This window comes from Pelodiscus sinensis, chromosome 7 (genome assembly GCF_052426305.1).
Source record: "Pelodiscus sinensis isolate ZL-2025 chromosome 7, ASM5242630v1, whole genome shotgun sequence".
Taxonomy (NCBI): Eukaryota; Metazoa; Chordata; order Testudines; family Trionychidae; genus Pelodiscus; species Pelodiscus sinensis.
The window spans coordinates 16,465,075-16,487,045 of record NC_143058.1 but is presented as its reverse complement, the minus strand read 5'-3'; the positions used below and the strand labels follow the sequence as shown (position 1 = coordinate 16,487,045).

The 21,971-nt window shown below is 42.8% G+C and overlaps 1 protein-coding gene across 2 annotated transcripts in view; it reads left to right on the top strand.

The window, feature by feature from the left end:
* Nucleotides 1-1,154: 1,154 nt before the first annotated feature.
* The window catches only part of DPP10 (dipeptidyl peptidase like 10), a 468,324-nt gene continuing 447,507 nt past the window's right edge, over nucleotides 1,155-21,971 (top strand). Inside the window, exons 1-2 of one of the 2 annotated variants that reach the window (XM_075933252.2) lie at nucleotides 1,155-1,275; nucleotides 2,046-2,222. In XM_075933252.2, the coding sequence (XP_075789367.1) occupies nucleotides 2,148-2,222 (75 nt within the window). In that variant the 5' untranslated portion in view covers nucleotides 1,155-1,275; nucleotides 2,046-2,147. Of the gene's footprint in view, nucleotides 1,276-1,350; nucleotides 2,223-21,971 lie in introns of those variants that run through there. The other variant, XM_075933251.2, reaches the window with a different exon arrangement.

Here is a 21,971-nt window from a genome sequence, read left to right as displayed (position 1 = left end):
TTCAAAACAACAACATTTAAGAAACCGAAACATGGTGTTAAAACACAAAACATGAACAATAAATTGTAAAATGAAAAACATTATTATCCAATAATAATAATATTGTATGAAGGGGGCTCAAGTGGGCAGGTGCCCCCCAATGCCACAAGTGGAAGAGCTACAGGCTAGACCTTTTGAGTATCCCTGGAGACTTAACTGTTGAAGTAATATTCACCAGCATGATTATGTTGGTGTTTAAGATTTATTATTTGTACTACACTAGCACCTAGAGGCCACAATCAAAATGAAGGTTGTTGTGTATGTGTTGTATGGATAAATCTCTGCCTAGAGGAGTGGAAAGCCTAAAGGTAGGATCAGGGGAAGGATTGGTAGGCAAAAATAACAAGGGTGATATCTGGCAGATGTCAGGATGATTCCGCTTTTCTTTTTCTTGTGTGTGGTGCATGTATGCAAAAAATGAGGTTGATGTGAGGTGGGATGGTGATGGAAAAAAGTGATAGGAAAGTGAGGGTAGGAAAGTTATAGCGCAATGAAGAAGGAAGTGACAGAGCAAGACATGGTGAAGAGATTGTGTGGAAGTGGGAGAGAAGTGGTTGGAATCAACAGAGAGGAAATAACCATCTAGATAGAAAGCAGGGGTAAGTAGTGACTGATGATCTTACAGGTTCTCAGATTCTGCTGCTGTCCCCCTGCTAGGTCCCATCGCTCTCTCATGTGGTTTGCAGCAGACTCTGCTGAGAGTCATGCACCAGTGGCAGTCCCCTCTGCTACTTCTGCAAGCGCAACAGAGTGAGTCCAGTCCATGGATGGATTAAATAAGTAGAAATGAGAAAAAAAAGCTGCTGAAACCAGGAACAACCAAACAGCTTAGGCCTGATTTTCCGAGGGGTTAACTGTGAACCTGCCATGCTGGCCAGCCAAAATCTTGGACCTCCCCAAAGAAGCGGCTGTTTGTGAATAAGCTGGTTTAGCCACAGGTTGGTCCCTGTGCAAAATCAAGATTTCTTCTCGCTAATTATCTAGTCGCCAAGTGCTGCTCCTCAGCGCTTCTAGTATCTGATCCTTTCCCAAGAGCGGAAGGAGGGCCAAGCCTGTAGCAGCCGCGCTTACCCCGTGCGAGTCCCGTGAAAGGGTTAGACTAAGCCAATCCCAAACACCTGTGTGTGAACATGCCCCCAGCCAAGTCAACCTTACACGGGCAACGCAGCGTCTCAGAAATAGCTGCATCAGGGATACACAACAAGCAAGCAACCACCACCTCCTGCTCCTTTTCGGGTAGGAAATGGCTGAGGCTAGGAAGGCAAATCTCTGGCTGGGTGGCTAGAGATCCGATCCCCCACCCCAAATCCATCCCAAAGAGCCCAGGCGCAGCTGCTCTTCGCTGTGCAAAGGGAGGCTGCACCAGCGCGTTGTGGGGCTGGGCTTCCAGGAAGGCGGGTGAAAGCATTTCCAGGGAGCCGGGGGGAGCTTCCCACCAGCCCAAGCCGCACGCAGCTGGCGGGCTGCTCCTGCTGTGGGCGGCAGGCGCAGCCAGAGACGCGCCTCCCCCCCGCTGGCCGGGGGCTCAGTCCCCGCGCAGCAGGGCAGCCGAGTGTGACGGCGCCGAGTTGCTCTGCCTTCCCTTCGCCCCAGCTGTGCAGCCAGCGGCGCTCGGCGGCGGGACGCTGCTGCTGCTGCTTCCCCTGCGCACCTGCCTGGAGAGCAGCCGCTGGTGCTGCTGCTAAGGGGGCGAGAGGGGGGCACTGCAGTAATGCGAGACCCTCCCCTGCTGGGCGGGAGGAGGACGCCGGCCTTGTCCCAGCGCAGCCAGGTGTTTCGCTCCTGTCTGCGGCGGCCGGCTCCGCGCTCTGCCTGACCCGTCAGCCTCCGGCTCCTCCGCCTCCGGGCGCGCTTCCTAGCGCCTGGCTCCAGCCCGGGGGGGAGGAGGGGGGAGGTTGCGGTAGCTGGAGAGGAAGAGGGAGCAAGAGAGGCGGCTGCTGCTGCTGTTTGGTGCTCCTCCCCCCCCCCCTCCTCCCCCAGTCATTTGCTGCTGCTGCCAATTCAAGGAGAGAAGGGAAGCTGGTGTCATGCGCTCGGTGCCAAGGGAAAGGTCCCCCGGGCTGAAGTAGCAGTGAGAGGCGCGCCGCGAGACAAGCCCGCTCCGTGCCATGACAGCCATGAAGGAGCAGCCGGCCCCGCCGAACCCGGGCAGCCGGGGGAGCCTGCCTCTGCAGCAAGAGCAGGTGAGAGTTTGCGGGAACTAGTCCGTGTGTGTGTGTGTATGGGGGGGGGGTCCCCCTCAAGCGACACCGCCGCTGGATGCGCGCGTCCCCCCGGCTCCATCCCTGACTCCAGGCGAAGTTGTAGCAAACGCCGGGCAAAAGTGCAGCCTGTGTGACCAGGGAAACGCTGCTTTCTCCGAGGTGTCGGGAGGCGCAGAGACTAGTCTAGGGCAAGCTGCTGCCGCCTTGTTCCGGCTGGGGGAGGGCTGGCAAGACACAGACCCCTTTCCGTCCGGGGGGGGGGGGGGAAGATGCCTAGTTCAGGGGCAGTCGCAGGCTGTGTGAAGTACTTTGGTCTGCTGCAGGCGAGGACTTACGGGGGCTGGGGTGGGGGACAAGGTCCTTGGGCGCATCCTTAGCAGCCGAAGCGAAGCAGTATTCGAATTGCCCTTTTAGCGCGTGTGAACGGAACGACACCAGAAGCCTGTCGGGGGAAGGAGCCAAAGGAAGATTTTGGGAGGTTTTCATTATCGTTTTAAGGAGGCCAAATTTGAAATAGTCTCCAGGGGTATCCTGGTTGCGGGGCTGTGTCTGTTTCACCTGGGTGCTGCTGGAGAGTTGAGAGTGCAGATGGGGCGCTTGGGGGGGGGCTTCTGTGTCGTTGGATGTCTGCCCCCCCCCCCCCCGGGAATCTTGCAGGAGCGGGTGCTCTTGCTTCCCCAAGTTGCATCCAGTGAAATAAATACACCAAGTGCTCGGTCTCTACAGATGTGTCATGTTTACATCAATTAGTGGCTCTAAGTAGAGGCTGTCAGCTATTAGGTCATTGGATAATGATGGCACTCCATAGAGAGGAGCAGGCTGATACTACCAGAGATGGTGCTGTACGCTCAGGGTTTGCACGGAAATTCTTCCTATGTCAGTTACTTTGGCCGCCAAGCGCGAGAAGTGGGGATGAAAGGAGTGAGATAAGCTGAAACATCCGGTCCGGGGTGCTGGAACCAGTTTACGTTCTCTTCCTGCTCTCCAGAGAGAAAGCAGAAAGGGAGATGCCTAGATCTGTGGGGAAGAGTAGGGTCTCTAATACTGTGAGCATTCAACACCTCTGTCTTGCCTAGTACTCCCCACATCGCTAGCTATTCATCACCTGGCAAATGTGTGAGCACTGAGGTTTGATGTAGAAGGTGAGGCAGATTATCTACTAGCCTTACGAGTGATAGAGCAACATTTCATACAGGATTTTCAAAGTCTGCCGCTAAAAGCCTTCGCACTATGGTTATGTTAATAAATGGGGCTAGTTGGAACCCTATATGTCTTTCAGTACCGTTTTTGTAATGACAGCATAGCACGCATTTCAATATTTAAAGGCTTGGCCAACCGAGGAATGCCTATTAGCAGAAATCATCTTTCATTCTCACAGAGCCTTAAGTTTCAGTAACTGACTCCTATTTTCCACACTGGATGATGGTACCAATACATTAGAAAAGACTGGCCGTGTGAACACTCCCTTATGAAATCCCTGATTACCAACCTGTGACCCCAGGTGGTTACTTCTGGAGCTGCAGAGTTCGAAATCGTGGGAGAGGGAGATGGGAGCAAAGAATAGAATATAAATGTTGAAAATTGTGCACCTAACCTCATCAGTATGTAACTGAGTCAAGTTGACCCTGATTTTGTATTGGCTGCAATACACCTAAAAATTTGCAAGCTCAGGAAGATTGTTTGTGAAGTTGCATTTTTCTTACACATTGTCAAGACTGGCACATCCCAATTTTTGCATTTTTCAGAATTTAACCAAGATAAAAAATATAACTCACATTTGTTTAATTATCAGACTGAGTAGGAGCTACAGACTCAATGTATTGGATGAAGAAGCACATTTTGATAGTGAAAAGTCATATTACAGATTTGTGTGTTAACCCAATCCTCCACATATTTACCTATGTTTAACTTTGTGTATTAGTAATCCTACTGACTTCAGTGAGGCTACCTGCATGAGTAAATTTAAGAATGTGCATCAGTGTTGGGCTTATGTGTAAGCATTCTGTCATTCTTTCCTGTGATATCCAACAAAGTACAGTATTCCATTTTGGCTTGTTTGAGGAGGCTTCAATATTCTGAATAAATTGAATGCATCCGTTATAATAGTTTGAGACAGAATGACTGGGTTATTGCTGTCAGCACTTCCTGTTATGTGTACAAAATGATTAAAGTTTACAGCAAGTCAGCTGGTGCAGGCATTTGTTGCTAATGTATGATCAATCTCAGGCATTCATAAGGCTCTTTGCTTTCAATAAAATATTGTATTTGCTTTTCTTTTATGAAGACAGTGCTCTTAGCCAACATCAAAGATGGTTGGATCAAACCACTCACTATAGCTTTATTTTCAATTCATGCATAGTTGAATTACCAAAATGACCTGTTGTTAAAACTAGAGAACTTTTACTAATATCAAAGCAGTTTGTTATACATCAAACTCTACCCTGTTATTTCACACTGAAAAACAATATTCTATTAATTTTTAAATAGTTGTAAAGCTTAGCGATATGTTTCATTATTTCAGTGCTATACAGTTTTCCAATGCTCTTTAACCTAATTTGTAATTGAATGAAGATCACTGTGGTTCTCCCAGTGTGCAAACAATAATATAGAAGAGAACATGGTTTAGTCAGCCTAGCAAAACTATGTTCTGAAATTCCTGGATTCCAGGCTCTTTTTTCCCCTCCATAGGGGTTAATATTTAAATCGTACATAACAGTTGTTCTTCAAAGTTGAATTTTATATACGGAAGATTATTCTCTTCTTTTTAAATCAGAGGTGGCTACTGAGCAAATTTTAGGGTCTGATCATGGGGCTTACGGAGCATTCAAATGAAGTCAGTGGGATCCATGTGGATTCAAGGGTCTACTCACATGCGTCTATATCAGATTCTTTATATGGTTTCTGTAAGCATCATTGCTGTGCATGCCACAGTTGTTAACATTTTCTTTCCTCACATGACCCCTGCAAAGTAGGGAAATAGGTCTATTCCAGTTTTACAGATGTGGAAGCAAGTTCCAGAGGAACTAATATAGGTCTGCATAAGAAACTGCTGTTGGCCTTGTAATGTTGGACTTCTTTTGTCACACTTCATACAAGTGAAAGCCCTAATGTAGAAACAGCTTATATCAGCACAAGAAGGCTTTTACAGGTATACTTTATTTTGCTTACTGAACTAGTATATACTATGCTGGCAAAAGCCTTCTTTTTCTGGTAAAAGTGGTTTCTGTAATAGGGAGGTTTGCTTGTAAACAGGCACTTAGGATTGGAGGGGATCTCCAGGGGCATGGAGTACATGCCCCTGCTATTGCAGGGAACACTGGCATATAATCCTATTCATAAATTTATCAAGATATATCTTAAAACTAGGTACTTTATTTGCCCCTACTATGCCTTTTGGAAAATTGTGCCAGAAGCTCACCCCTCTCAGGGTGAGAGAGCTGCTTCTAATTTAAATCCTACATTTATTCACAGCCAGTTTATACCTGCTTGTTCTTGTGCCAACAGCATCCTTTATCTGAGAGAGTTCTCCCTCCATTCTATTTATCCCCTGATAATATTTATAGAGAACAAATCAAATCTCCAGCTTCCTTCCCCAACACACTTTGCTAGGCTAAACAAGCCCGACTATTTTAGCCTCTTTTCATAAGATAAGCCACCTATTGCCTGTACTTTTTGCACTGTCAGCATTGCCCTAGTGACTTGCCCAATGCAAAAAAACCTGTGATGAAGCAAGGAATGGCTCATGACTCTTGTCTTGCAAACACCTAAGCACGGATGTACGTACGCATGTGAGTGTTCAGACTGAAGTCAATGGGTTTACTGCAGTAAGTAGTTCTTAGGATTGGGACCTCAGTTATCACTGTAAGTACAAATGACTGTTATAGTTAAATCAGGGGTGGAGAATCTTTTTTGGGTTGGGGGCTGCTGCCCCACCAAAAAACAAAAAAGCAGTCAGAGGCCACATACAAGTGAGAAACAAAACAAACAAAACAAAACCAAAAACCACCATTACTAAATGGTGGCCCCTCCTGACCAGGACCAGCTCTAGGCACCAGCAAACCAAGCACGTGCTTGGGGCAGCACATTTCCAGGGGCAGCATTCCGGCCAGTCTGACCGCCCAACGCGGACCGGCCTGTGGCCACCCAAGGCAGAGCGAGCAGCAGGGTGTGTGGCAATTTGGATTAGCGGGGTCCCCGGGTGTTGCATGGCCAGCTTCGGGGGAGGGTGGCCCCATCCCGCTCCCCTCTGCAGCCCCCGCACTGTCTGCTTGGGTGCATGGCGCGACATCCACTCCCCGGAATGCAGGCTTCATGGGCTGGCTTTTCCTGCACCAAGGCGATGCCAGGGGCTGGCGTGGGACAGCCCGAGCCCAGGCTGGGCATTTGGGCAGCGCTCTCAGCGCTGCTTTGGCCCCACATGTCTTCCCAGAGCTGTGCACACAGGACCTGGCTGCGCCACGCAGAGATGCGCAGGCCTGGCCTGGCCTGGCCCGGCTTGGCTAGGCTCAGCTTGGAGGGGCTTTCCTGGCCCGGGCAGAGATTTCCCTGTAGGGACTCGCCACCTTAGGCTCTGCCCGCCTGACCCCTCCAACAGCACCCCCCAGCGGAGGGGCAGGGTGTAGAGGGGGGATTGATGCGCATTGCCAGAGGGGTGGGGGGGGGTTGGCAGGGTTGGGTGGGGCGGGCTGGCCATGCACGGATTGGCTGGCGTTGCGTATGCACAGGCAGGGGTGGGGGGGGGGGGCTCGCCTGCCCCGGCTCAGAGATTTTGCGGGGGAGAGAGAGAGGTGTCGCTGCCTTGCTCCGGGAGCTGCGCTGCGAACCCCTGGCCTTACCCATTATGTTTCCTGGCTGGGTCCGTGCACATCCCCAGGGGCACCCATGCCATTTTCCTCCCTCCCCCAGGGTGCTTTGATGTTTCCATGCATGCTGTGGGGAGGGGAAATGAGGGTTTGGTGGGGAGACAGAAAGGAGATGGAGTTCAGTTAGTGTAGGGAGGTGGGAGAGGAGAGCGGACTGGGTACGGGGGGCAGGAATCGGGTTTGGCTGGGAGGGAAGAAAGAGCACAGGGTGGATTAGGTGGTGGAGAGAAGAGGGGCGGGCTGGGTCCAGTCACTGAAGGGTCGGGTTTGCCTGGGAGGGGAGAAAAGGTGGAAACTGGGTTTGATGAGTGGGGGGCGGGGTGTAGGGGCAGGATGTGTGTGGATGGGGTTGTGTGTGGAGGGGAGACAGGACGTAGGCTGGGTTTGGCCAGAGGGCGTGGTGGGAGTCAAAGAGCCGCAAGGTGAAAGGGGCACTTTCCTCCTCAGTGCCTGTCCTGGGGCAGTGGGCCAAGGGCGGGTGGCCAAAAAGTTGTTTACTTGGGGTGGCAAAAAGCCTAGAGCTAGACCTGCTCCTGACTGAGGAGGAAACATTCCCAAATTCCCCTAGCATGGGGGGGCCCAAGCTAGTAGATTTTGTGTTCTCCAGCCATGTGGGGAATGGTGGTGGTGGGAGGGTTCTGGGGCACACAATGCTGAGGGGAGTCCTGACCCTCAAGAGCTGGATTCAAGCAATCGGGGGAGCGAGGGGAGGGCGGGGAGGTGATGAAGGTTCCCCATCCTGGAGTTAAATAGAGGCTTTACCTTATGGACATAAACATTAATGGTTACTTACTGAGAAGAAATTTGGTATAACTGCTTATCAAGCACTTTCCTCAAGAAGGTATTTGTAAACTAACATTCCCAAAGGACAAAACATCTAATACCTGTATGCCACCCCCAAATCTCTGCCTGTCTGTGTCCCTTTTCCCTTTAGTTTTATTTCTACTACATATTACATCCTAACAAATCTCATTCTGATTGTTATTCCTCGTTCTTCAGCACTGTCGGTATGTCTACACTGTGGTTGGGTGTATAGTTATAGCATTTGTAGACTTACCCAAGTGACCTTATTCTGTCTACTACCTCATGCCACAGGAAGCTGTGAAGTTGTGGCAGCACAGGCTTTTCAGCATGGCTTAGCTGATCAGCTAAGCTGATCCCTTCACTGTGAGCAGTTGTATAGCTCATAGTGAAGCTGTATTTGCCTCAGCTCCACTGCCATTGGTACATGCAAGCTACATTAAAGCTGGCTCATGTATGTCCACGCAAATTGCCATCATACTTATAGCATTACACGCACTGCATGTGTCTGTCTTGTCAGCTCTGACATTGGAGGCTTTTCAGAACAGAGACTGCCTACTACTTTGTGTTTGCCCCATTTGCTGTTGGTCCTTAGGCGAGATAGTAATAAATAATACCATTAATTTTTTTTTTAAGAGAACTTCAATAAATTAGCCACAATCTTTCCAAGTCCTTTGTTAAATGATTACTACTGTTTATTCCTAAAATTATATTTTTATTTTATCATACTTTATCTGCATAGAGGAAAAATACTGTTAAAATTACTCTTATTTCCACTGAACTGTGCCTGAAAGCTTGCTTCAGAAATTATTTTAGCTTCATGAGTGGTACCGGTGTAATACAGCAAATGGCATTTGTCAATCTGTAGATTTTAACAGCTGCCTGGGGTTCAGACAATAGCTTTTAGTGATCATAAAAAATATGAAAACGCTGTTACGCTGTTTAATAGTCAATAGCCACAACAAATTTGGAAAACATAATGTACCTGTATGACATGCCAGCTGATGCATATTGCTTTCTCTGCAGATGAAAAACTAAGATAATTCCTATCGGTATTAACATTGTGAGCTTCAGTCTGTTTACCCCCCCCCCCCCCAAAATCTACACCACCTGGTTCTGCTTGCTGTTTTTGGTGTTTCAGAGTAAAAAGATGTTTGAAAATTTTAATTGTTCTCCTGAGTCCCTACTATCCTCCCAAAGTATTGTTTTCTAAAATTTAGTTTTAAAATACAAACTAAATTTTCCTCTAGTGGTTCTGAACTACAGTCCATTACTGCAACTTCTAAGTTCATATTTTTAAAAATAGATATGTGGAAGTGAAGATTAATTGTGTTATTGTTAATAAATAATCCCCTCATTTAGCACAATAACTATATAAAATATAAACAGACAGAGCCTGATTGTGCTCCTGTTGAAGTCAGTGGAAGTATTGCCTTTACTGTAAAACATATTGAATTGAGTAAGAAATTTAAAGTCTTTGCTTTTCCAGGGTTAAGTTCTGAAAATTTAAGATGTAGTAAAACTACTATTAAGTTCAAATATATTTGACACCCCCCAAGGGAGTATTATCTCTGTATGCATCAAGCGTTAGTTTTCAGTGAATAAAAGGTGAAATGTCTTTCATGTGCTCCTTCATTATGTTACCGTGGTTTCCCAAAAGTAAGCCTTGATCCCAGAAAGAGGAGTAAATTGATGGACACCTATGCCTGCCCAGATCCACATTCACTTCAGTGGGGATTCTAAGTGGACAGAATAATACCCCCACATGCATCTCTTCACAGGATCAGGGCCTTGGGGGAATATATATTTTGTTTTGACAGATGGTCCTGTTAGCTTATTTTTCACATTTCTCATTTTTAAAAATTATTTACTGTCTTTTCAAAAACTTACAAGACTTTTAAAATTTTTTATATTATGTGGTACATGCACACATATGAGCATTGGCCTTTTAATGACACAGTATCTATCTATCATAAGTATTCTTATATAACTACTGATCTTGAATAAGATCCTGTCTGTTCACTCAAAATGGTCTTTTTGTGTTTGGGTACACAATGAAACTTTTGCTCTTACATTACACACTAATCACAGTTTCAGAAAACTTAAGCTTGTAAGATTTAATGCATTCTGAAAAAGATATTCAACTCCAGGTAACGACTGAGAAATTCTTTCCATATGCTGTGTGTGTGTGTGTTTGAGTTTTCTTAGGGCTGAAATAAGAAAAGCAACTACAGTAAAAGGGCTGAAATAAGAAAAGTAACTACAGTAAAAAAAAAAGTGACTTCACATTTCTCCATGTTTCTTTAGCTAGCTGTTTTTTTGACTTGATATATCACAATAATATTACAAAAGCATTGATTTTTTTTTTGGTGGGTCAATACAAAAGCCGATACACCATATTTTTAATGAGGAAAAGTGGAAAAAAGAAAGTTCTTTTAGTATTATCAAAATTGTGTGGTAACATTAAAGATTTAGATTCAGTTTCTTATACTGAATGTGAGTTAGCCATACAATTTCCATGCTGAAGACAGAGAGAATTATTACAAACCTAAATGATGAAGTCAGGTACATGAATAACAGCCCAGGAAGGTTATAATCCCTCCCCCCCCCCTTATTTTGAAATACAGTAGACTTCCAATAATCCGGAACCTATGGGACCTAGGTGGTGCCGGATTATCAGATATGCCGGACTATCATGAGGTACTATAAGCTGGTTATATATATACTGTATACATTATATACTGTATATAAAGTGTTCTTAACCCATTTTATTGTACATACTGTATACAGTATACTGTAATGTTTTAGTTTTTTTAAACCTTTTTTTCCCCTTTTGCTCAGTTCAGCTGCTGCCGCTGTTACCTTGTGACTCATTTTTTGCCGAAGCTCACTCACTAGGCTCTTGCCATTTTAATGCCGGACTATCAGGAGTGCCAGACTATTGGATGCCGGACTATTGGAGTTTTACTGTAATAAGTGGAGCATTCACATTACTAAACCCATTATTTCAAAATCCATATTCCTGCTTTCTTTGGGCAATAACGCTTATTTCAAAATAATTGTTTCAAAATAGTGATAGTGTGGACACTCTGCTGATGCTATATTGAAGTAAATACTTCCCAGTGTAATTCAAAGTAATTATTCCCCAGTGCTTCCTGGGGCTCCAAGTCTAGGTAGCACATCCACAATAATGGAGCCTGCCTTGCACTACTTTCGAGGCCCTGCCATAGTGGGGAAACACTATTTTTATTTTATTTCAGGAGTTATTTCACATTTAGTTATTTCGAAATAATTTCCTGTGGTAGACATGCCCCCTGCTACAACATTAGAACTTTACTTTTCATGCTCTATGTGCAGAGATCAGGTATTAGGGAAATACACAGAACAGATGAATTCTGAAATAGTTTATTCTACCTTGAATTGCCTCTCACCTGGTAAGTGATCATACACCTTACCAGTTATCTGGTTTCATAGAAGAGGAGGGCGGGAGATAAATAAATCCATTTCATTGTTAAGGTCCATATTCTGACTATCTTCCCCACAGGACAGTTCCTCATAATTTCATTGGGACCTCTTGCATGTACAGAACAAGGAGGATTTGGTCCTGAATAGAATGACTTATATAGAAGGAGTACTTCATGCATTGTAAACAGACCATTTGTATCTAGAAATTCAGAGATCCTAGATACATGCAAAATTCTTAGAACTACTATTTAAAATGTTTTTCAAAAAGTTTTGAAGCAAATTTTAAATAAGATCTTTCTAAGGGTATGTCTACACTGCAAGCTTATTTTGAGGAACAAAAATTATTCCGGAAGATATCTTCTGCAATAGTTTATTTTGAAATAGAGCGTTTACACTACAGGGAAACTTCAAAATTAGTCCAAGGCAGGCCTCCCTATTGTAGATGCGCTATTTCAGTTTAGAGCCCCTGGAGGCTCTGAGGAGGAATAACTTAGAATGGCCCGGGGGAGGAGCTATTTCGACATAGCAGCAGTGGTGCGTCAACACATCCCCTCTTCCAAAAAAGCTTTTCTGTTCTTCATGGAATGAGGTTTACCAACGTTAGAATAAGCTCTCTTTTGTTTCAATTTTCTTTCAAAATAAAGCAATTGCTTTGTGGATGCTAGTGTTGTTTTTCCAGAATATCGGTGCAGTGTAGACACACCCTAAGGTGAACCTCCCATTTACTCATTAATCTATGGAAAATACACAAATCAGTTAGACTGAAATTCACATATCTATTGCTGAGGAGCTGATACTTGAGCAGTTAAATCTAAATCCTCACTCTAGCAGCTATGCTGAGTAACTGGCTATTTATTGCAGAACTTAAAAAAGAGGGGTAAAGAAAGCCACATTTTTAGGTTATAGAGCAAGTACATAGATCATATTGTGGAGTGGCTTTCGTTCATGTTTTATTGTCCCTCCAGCTCTGCTCAAAAAGCCTTTTATTTTTATTTTGTTTCTAAAATAACCTATGGGTAATCGCTATGGAATAGAATGGTACTGTTTCTTCTCTTTTGGGGCCCTCTCTCTCTAGAATTGGGGCCAGAATTTGCCTCTTCAACGGGATTTCTGTTGAATATAAGGCTTTGCATGGTTCTTATGCGCTGGAGTAATTTTCCTTTTATGGAGGCTATGTCTAGACTGCAGGCTTCTTTCAGAAGAAGCTTTTCTGGAAGAGAACTGAAAAAACTTCTTCCAAAAGAGAGTGTCTACACTGCCAAAGTGCATAGAAAAAGTAATCTGCTTTTTCAAAAGATAGCATCCATTCAGTGTAAACGCTATCTCACATATAATCTGTGATTACTACGGACGGAGTGGCCACCAGGGCACCTGTACTTTTTCTTCTTTCCTCTTCTTTCAAAAGAACTCCCTCTTCCCTGTCCATACACGCCTTTTTCCAAGACCTTCGAAAAAGTCTTCTTCCTTGTAGAAAGAAGTTTACCAATGTCAGAATACCCCCTCTGTTCTTTCGATTTTCTTTCGAAAGAATGCAATTGCAGTGTGGACATAAGTGAAGGTTTTTTTCGGAAAAACGACTGTAGTGTAGACATAGCCGAAGTGTCTAAGTTAGGAACCTGAAAACATCTGTTACGCTATATATGTTCAAATACAGTTTCTTTCTGGTAGTCTCCCATAGTAAGATACTGCAGAGAGAAATCTACTTTGATCATTAATAAGGAGAAAGAAGGGCTTAAGCAAACTAAATTTGTTGTTGAATAGTATTTTTCCACTGTATGAAAGTCTTTTTACTAGCTCTGTTTGTTACATTTTTAAGCATGTAAAGGCTTTCATGGATGTGATGAGGAGAAATAATCATTAGTCATATACATTTTCATACTGGTAAAATCTGTGAAATTAATCCTTGAATGAGTATCTGGGCCTGATACTAATTCCACTCAAGTCAACAGAAACCTTTCCATTGATTTCCTTATGTTTTGCATCAGGCTTCATCTGCTATAAGTCTGTCTGAGTTTACAGTACTGCGTTTAGTATATCCCACTTTGTACTTCTCATAATTAACTCTTCTTTCATATTGCACTGACAAAGCTAGGAAGGTGAGTAGCCGCCTTAAAGCTTATTGCCAGAGGTGCCCTTAAGTCTTCTGACAGAAGGGAGCTATAATTCGATGACAAACTCTTTCTTGCTCTTAGAAGACCTATGTCATTTCTCAGTCCATGCATTAACCATAAAATCTGTGCTGCCTCAAACTCTGCACCTTTTCACTTTCATCATGCAGTTCTTTTATGCTCCACTAAGCTGTATCGAATAATGTTCATGAATATATGATAGTAAAAAGAATAATGCTGATGGTGACTGATGATGATAAATTACAGTATTTATCCATTAGGAAGGACACTGCATGACCTACAGAGTTGACGGCTGAAGCTAGAAAACCTTTCCTAATTGTTTCTGACACTGTTAGAACTTGAACATAACTTATATAGATATTCTGTACATAGTGATTCAAAACCAAGATAAAAGCCCTCTGATACTTTGAGACTGTTGTATAAGATAATCAGTTAGTAAGTATACAACTGCATAGTGGTTTAAAATAGAAATTACTTTAGTAGAACTGTTGGAATGTGCTGTTTTGTAGCTGTAGACGTAGCTGTATTGTTTTTTATGGCAAGGCAAGAATGGAGGGAGAGAAAGCGAACAAGTCTGTCACTTCCTATAGCATAATGGTTAGGGAACTAGCCTAGGATTTGGAAACCCTAGATACAAATCATTGAGCTACTTGAGTGAGAATGGGATGGCATTAAAAATTGTGCTGAATAAGACAGAGGAGCAGGGACTTGAACCTGGGTCCCCTTCATCCCAAGTCAGATATACTGAAAAGCTTAATCTTTGAGCCAAAATGGACATTTTGTCATACTGCAGCTTTTGTGCATTCCAATGTGGAACAAAACCAAACTTCAAAATCTTAAGAGCTTCAATGATTTGGAACTGTCATCTTCTTGCCCTCTCTACCTTTTAAAGGTTTTGAAGCACGTCTACAGCAATATTTGCAATTCACATTAATTTGAAAAAGTAAAGTGTTCTGTAGATTCGCTAAAAAGGAGCTAGGTAAAGGTTAAGGCAGATGCTTCTGAAATATGAGTGTGATTTCCAAATACTAGAGGGAAAATGTTAAGCTTGTTTTATTGTACAAGTTCAATGCCGAATGGGTACAGAGAACCAAACCAAGCATATGGGGCTAATCATAAATTCTCAGTCTGCTCCTGCATTTGTATATATTATCTCTCATATCTGGACTCCACAGTGAATGCTGAGTCTGTCTGTCCCCTTTCTGTCTTGAGAACCCCATAGATTGATTAGGCTAGCATAGCTGACACAGGCTTTCAAAGGATTTTGGCTTAAGTAAAATGTTATCCAAGGACTGATTTACAGTGAGCTTCTTTAATGTTGAGCTTCTGTCTTTCTTTGTGCAGCAGGATGTGAGGGAAGTAATCTTGAGGGTATAAGAGCTGAATCTTATGCCCACAATTAATTCTGTTAGAGGGCAGGGTAGGCCAAATGATGACTGTAAATACATCCCAAAGACCACAAAAATCCCGGATGACTTTAATAATAAAAATATTCAAGTAGGTATGTTTTTGGATAGGAATTAGCTTGCAAGATTGCCTGCTCTTTCTTGTAAGAAATGTGTAATATCCCACCGTGAAAAAAGCAACAATATAAAAATCCCACTGGAATGTTTGTATGAAAGGACTTTTTGCTCCAAGGTATAGATGCTTGTATAGTGTAATTAGATGCTGTGAAGCATAAATATAAATTTAAATCTAGTCCATGTAATATACTCTTATAAAGTCAAACTCTGAAATAAAGGGTTGGCTATTAAGGAATTTAGTTGTAAAAGATGCTTTTCATTTTTTTAATGAATATTGCATTACAAAGTTTTACATTGCATTACAAAGTGAATTGTTAGGCAGGCACTGTGTTCTTCTCCCAGATGTGACAGTATTTCATAGGCTACATCTAGACAACGTAGGAACGTGTTTGATCTCCTGTCTTTTTTTTGACGGAAGAGCAAATGCATTATTTCGGGGAGCCCTGTGTAGCTCGTTTCATGAGGCATAAGGGCTCTGCCGAAAGAGGAGGCTTTTCTGCCATTTGGCCCTGTCTAGTCTGGGCCAAGTGGTGGAAAAGCCTCTCTTACAAAAGCGATCGGAAAAAGCAACACAAATTGCTTAGCTAGATCTAGCCATAGTGGCTGAAGTTCCTGTATAGAATCCCAATGCCAATACTCTTAAGGCATGTTTACACTAGGAAATTATTTTGAAATAACTAAATTCAAAATAGTGTGTCCCCACTATGGGAGAGCCTCGACATTAATCCAAAGCAGGCTTACTTATTGTGGATGTGCTACTTCAACTTAGAACCCCAGGAACCACTGGGAAGAAATTACTTTGAATTACTCTGGGGAGTAGTTACTTTGAAATAGCAGCAGTGGAGCATCCACACTAATGATATTTTGGTATAACTATTTTGAAATAAGTGTTATTCCCTTAGGAAAGCAAGAGTACAGATTTTGAAATAAGCAGCTTGTTGCTTTGAAATAATGGGTTTGGTAGGTGAATGCTCTGCTTATTATTTCAAAATAAGCGGGGGGAGGTATTTTGAAATAACTCCCAAGTGTAGACCAGGGCTTAGTCTCGAAGTTATGTAATTAGTTCCAATGCTTAATTGGTAATAGGTGTACACACACATTTATACAACAATTTATTTTTATAATTTGTCAGCTTGTTAAAAGATTTTTTGGGGTCCTACAGGATGGAAGGTGATGTATAAATGCAAATTGTAATCAAGATGATTTTAAAAGTGATTTGTCTCATGTATTATCATTCTGGAGAGTCTCTGGGTTTATTTTTAAAAGTTCAGTATTTTGATAACATTTGGCAAGCTTGAAAGTGTGGTATCAAACCATGAAATACATGGTGTGACCACTACTCATGCTGGTGAATCAATGGAAATATTTTGCATAACTAAGTGTTCTGGATTCAAAGTGGGGCTTCCATGATCTGACCTTATACTAGTTTATTTAAAATCAACAGTAATGTAATTGTTTTTCATTTTCAGAATTAAGTTTTATTTTTACTTCTCATATTGATGAAAACAAACGGGAAGAATACTCTGTATGTAATTCAGATTAGTATTTTCTAACAACATTATCACCACTTCTTCTGCTTACGGGGCTCTTAGAAGACATCTATCGGGGAGGGGTAAATTAGAGCTAAATAACAGCACAGAACACTGAGAGCCAGGATTGTAAACAAAACTATATGGGACCACGGTAAACTTGGCCACACCCATGATAAGTGGCAATCTGAGTAATGAAAATCATGTTGGACAATGGATATTTCTGGACCAGTGTGTGCTGGAATAGAGAGGTACAAGCTGTATAACTTTAAATCTCAGCATGATTATAAGTAGGGCAGTTCCACTGAAGCATATTTTTTCTGTTGCCCCACACTCTTTACAAATATAGATATTTAATTTTACTATATTTTCTCTTAAAAGGTTAACCAATTTGTTGAACAAGTAAACATAAATATAAAAACAAAACAAAGATTCCATGTGTTTTTCAGTTTTAAAGTTTATTGCTGAGGAGAGGAATTTGTTTAAAATATGATTCTTATTGATAGTGTCCTTTTAAATTTGAATTACAGGCAGTCCCCGAGTTACGCGGATCCGACTTATGTCGGATCCGCAGTTACGAATGGGGCTTTTTTCGCCCCAAAGGACGGGAGCGGCGGGACATCCAGATGTGCCGCGGTCTGCCGCCCCCGTCCTCCGGGGCGAGAAAAGCTGCTCCCCGTCTCCCTCATCTGCAGGGAAACGGGGAGCAAAGCCTTGGAGCACGCCCGCAGTAGGACAGCCGTGGCGCACCTGGACTGTCCCGTTGCCCGCGTGCTTTGCGGCTTTGCTTCGCATCTCCCAGGTCAGCAGACCAGGGAGACGGAGCAAAGCTGTGGAGGACTTGGGCGGTCCCGCCATCCCCGTCTCCCTGGTCTGCTGGGGGGGGGGGCTGTAGCTAGTGCTCCCCCCAACAGACCAGGCTTTTCTTGCCTACCCCTGGGGTAGAGCAGCTGGGGGCTGCCGGGTTGGTCCCGCAGCGTGGCTCCAGACCAACCCTGCAGTACCCCAGCTGCTCTGCCCCAGGTGTCCTGATTCAGCCGCTGCTGGTCAGTTTTAGCAGTGGCTGAATCAGGACGCCTGGGGCAGAGAAGCTGGGGTGCTGCTGGGTTGCTCCAGTAGCGCCGAGGAGCCGCGCTACTGGAGCAACCCAGCAGCACCCCAGCTGCTCTGCCCCAGGCGTCCCCAAGTCAGCCGCTGCTGAAACTGACCAGCGGCTGACTACAGGAAGCCCGAGGCAGAGTTGCTCTGCCCCAGGCTTCCTGGAATCAGCCGCTGATCAGTTTCAGCAGCAGCTGACTTGGGGACGCCTGGGTTTCTTAAGTTGAATCTGTATGTAAGTCAGAACTAGCGTCCAGATTCTGCCGCGGTTGAAACTGATCAGTTTCAGCAGTGGCTGACGCCAGTTCCGACTTACATACAGATTCAACTTAAGAACAAACCTACAGTCCCTATCTCGTACGTAACCCGGGGACTGCCTGTACGCTCTGACGGGTAGAACAGCAGCACCTTGGAGAGCTCTGAGTGTGAGCTGAACTTTAGACCTGTTTAGACCTAGGTCCAGAGGCCAAAAAGTAGCCATAGAGCTTTCCAGAACCCAGGGCAGGGTGCATTGAGAGCCAGGCCTCCAAGCCCTGAGAGATGGAGCTAGACAGAGCAGTGCCATGGGGGAGTGGCCCAGGGAGCAAGTTAACAGCAGACACTAGAGACAGTTAACAGGCAACTGACAGCCCCCATTCCCTTCAACTCCCAGCAGCCACAGCAAGGGAGTAAAACAGTGCCTGGTTGCAGGCAACTGACCTGAATTCCTTCCAGGACATTTCCACTCCCAGAAAACAGACGGGCTGAAAACTGCAGATTCACCGTTGGCCACAAAGAGGCACTCACAAGAGAGTGACCCCTTTACAGATAAACAAGGGGATATTAGACTATCTATACTATATATTTTCATAATATGGTAAGAACAACAGAGAAAGATTATAAATCATAGACTTAGTACTGTAAACACATGTTCATACAAGTATACTCAATTAAGTCAGTGAACTATTTGCTCCTGTAAATAAAATAATTTATTCTAGGCCTGAGTTCACTCCAATGAGATGCCCTATATAAGGACTACTTGTATGATTCAAGTTTTGAAAAAAAATTGTATGCCATTGCATTTTCAATAATCTATACCAATGTACAGTATTTCATTCATTTAATAAAGCAGTTATTACCTTCATTAAGTCATGATTTCTACATGTTAGTTCTTTAAACTTACATTATTTAGAGACTGTGGTACTGAGTGATAAATTCCATTTGGGAGGACAGATGGAAATAAAAGTATTAAAATATTTTAAAAAAAACAATTCTTAATGATGCCAAAACTTCCCCATCTCACCAATATTATTTTTAAGGAAAACTTCGGTAAATCATAACAAAAGAATAATATTAGTCTCTGAGCTATTCTGATCTTGTTTTTTCCCCCCATCACAAATAAGAAATGTTAATCGCTCCCTCAATAATCTCACTACATTCTGGGAAAATTTACTTTAGAGATTAGATATGCACTTAAATGTAGGCTTCAGAGTTAAGTATACTTTAAAGATTAACTGTAAAGAAGTTATTTCAAGACTTTTTCAAATGATTTTAAATACACATATTTTATAGATTATAAACTTTAACTTATCTTTTTCAACAAAGATATGCAGTGCATATACAAAGTGAGAAGTACAGATCCCCCAAAGTCAGTGAAAGATTGCTAGAACAGCTCTTTGTATCAGGCTCCGAGGCTCAAAATGCATAGCTGGATTTGGCTTACCTTAAGCCAACCTGCTGCAGCATCTACGCTGCAGGAGGCTGATTATCGACTTCCCTTACTCCGTACAGAATGAGGATTACAGAACATCAATGGGGGCTGCCTCCAGTATTTGTTTTGGGGGCCTACACTAGACAAACTAAATCGAATGCTAGAAGATCGACCTCCAGAGGGTCAATCATCTCCATACTGTAGACATACCCTCACTGAATATAGAATAATGATTCATAAGTAAATGCTTGGGGTCCCATTATGTTCTCTCTGAAGCTACTGGACATTTTTGTTATTAATTTCAGTGACAGCAGGAACAGTTCCATGCATCTTCAAGCTTCACCAACAATGCCTGGATAAGTAAAATGAAATTCAAGTCCCACTAAAGACACAACCATTCCATTCAGCTAAATAAGGACTTGGCCAGAGCCATCCATATAGGCAGTCTGGAGGACTAATTACTGTGCAATGTAGTAAGGGCTTGCAGAACTAGACAAGTGAATGTAAGTCAGTGGTTCAAATGTGTTTCTATTATCATTTATTATTTAATAGTAGCTTCTTTCCCACAACAAGGGAATAGAGAGGCAATAGGACAGAGAAAAAATCCCCAAAGATTGCTCCTTTTTCATTCCTCTCATTGAAAAAACAATAATCAAGTAATTCAAATATACTTCACAACTTTTTTTGTGGCACAAAGTTTCAGGACCAATCTTGCAAATGTTAATGCATAACAGAACATTTCTGCATGGGAGTAGTTTCCATTCAAAAACAAAGGGACTACATAGATGTAAAGTTACTCATGCACATTTTTCCGCAGGATCAGACACAGATCTAGTAGCTTGAAAGCGGATGCTACGGAACACTGCAACATTCTCTGGACTGCACCAAAACAGAAATCTTTGTTATACTGACAACTACCACCACTGCAGTTGCTTTACATAGTGTGAGCTACTACTAGGACTATATAACAGCACCACAAAATGATGATATTGCAATAGTGGGGGGAAAACCCTGGCTTTATGGCTAGGGCCCTGCAAATCTGTGGATATCTTTATACGCTCAAGTATCCACATCCACTGATATGCATGCAGATATTGTCAGTTTATTTTTGTGAGTACAGATGTGGACACAAATTTGTGGATATGTGTGAGTATCCTCATCTGTGGTGCGGATGCGGATAGCTGCAGATCATTTTTGAAGATGCAGCTACCAATTTGCGGATTTTGTATCTGTGCCGTTTATAGCAGACACTATGAATCACTACATTTAATACTGTCCCAAATTTCAGTCTGTATAGCAGAAATCTAGACTTTTCCTCATAATCAGCCTGGCATAACTATATTAAAAAAAAAACCTCTACCTTTCTTGCATTCTTTTGGAATTACGATCATGAATATATGTCGCTTTTTACAGCACCATTCCTTAAAGGATCTTAAAGCACTATAGAAATATCAATACTTTTAGCATCAACACCCCTCCTGGCCACAGAGCAAGACATATACCTTTATTCTATAGATGAGAAACAGACTAGAAGAGATTAGACACTAAATTTTCAAATATATCAACTAAATTGGATGATATAATGTTCTGGTGGCCAGTTCTAGATACTCTAGCATCTCAGGTTTGCCAGTAGAAAAGGAAGCATTCTAGTAGAGTAGACACTCTGGAAAATATTGGTCTCAGTGACTTCCCCAAAGTCAAACAGGAATTCTGTGGTAGAGGCAAGAGTAGAATTTATGCAGCTGCTTCCCAGGCCTGTCATCCTTTTGCCCTTGACAAATAATATGCTCTTTTCAGGCACATCCACCCACATATAAGTATAGAAAATTTAGTCACAATCATTGGTGTTAAACAAAAAAGTTTTGTATTTCTTATATATAGCATAATCTAGCACAATTTTAAAACCTACACTAAGGATTTCTAAACGTGTTCTTATCCTTGTTTATATTCATTCTCTCCCTGGCTCTCACTGTTCTTGCATACAGTGGAACCTCAGCCTCCGAAGAAGGCTTCATGTTAACAAAGCTAATTGATATAATTTTAATTAAAAAGGCTGCAAGTGTTTTAATCAAACCCCTCAAAAATGTAAGAATTTCCTTAGATGTTATAAAAGTAAAATTTATAAAATCCTCCTTTAAGGCTAAGATTCAAGGTGGAAGAAAGGGGAGGAAAGTGTTTAGCTAGTCCTGTTGACTTTAATTTGATTCTTTGCTCATTTAAAGCACATGATTATCAGACCACTACTGATTTCCATTGCCCACATAAGGCCAAAAAAATTGCATAATGTAAAAAAACAGCAAAAATAATAAAGAGTAAAGGGGACTGTACAATTTATTTCTGTTTTACTATTTTATAAAGGTGTTAATAGTGACAGGTAATAGGTAAAGATAGCTGTTTGCTAAACATTATCATTTGTTATCTTGACAGTGGCCCTTCAGAAGAGAAAGATAGGAAAATTCAGTAACAGAGCACCATTTCCTAAGAGTCAAAAGTTGGAGAAAGTCTGACCAGGTTGTCAAATACGAATTTAATTAATAGCAAAGGTTGACATGCCACTGGCATATCTTATATTTCACAAAGGGAAAGACACCCACTCAGAAATTATATAAGATTTATGGCAAATGTATTTGA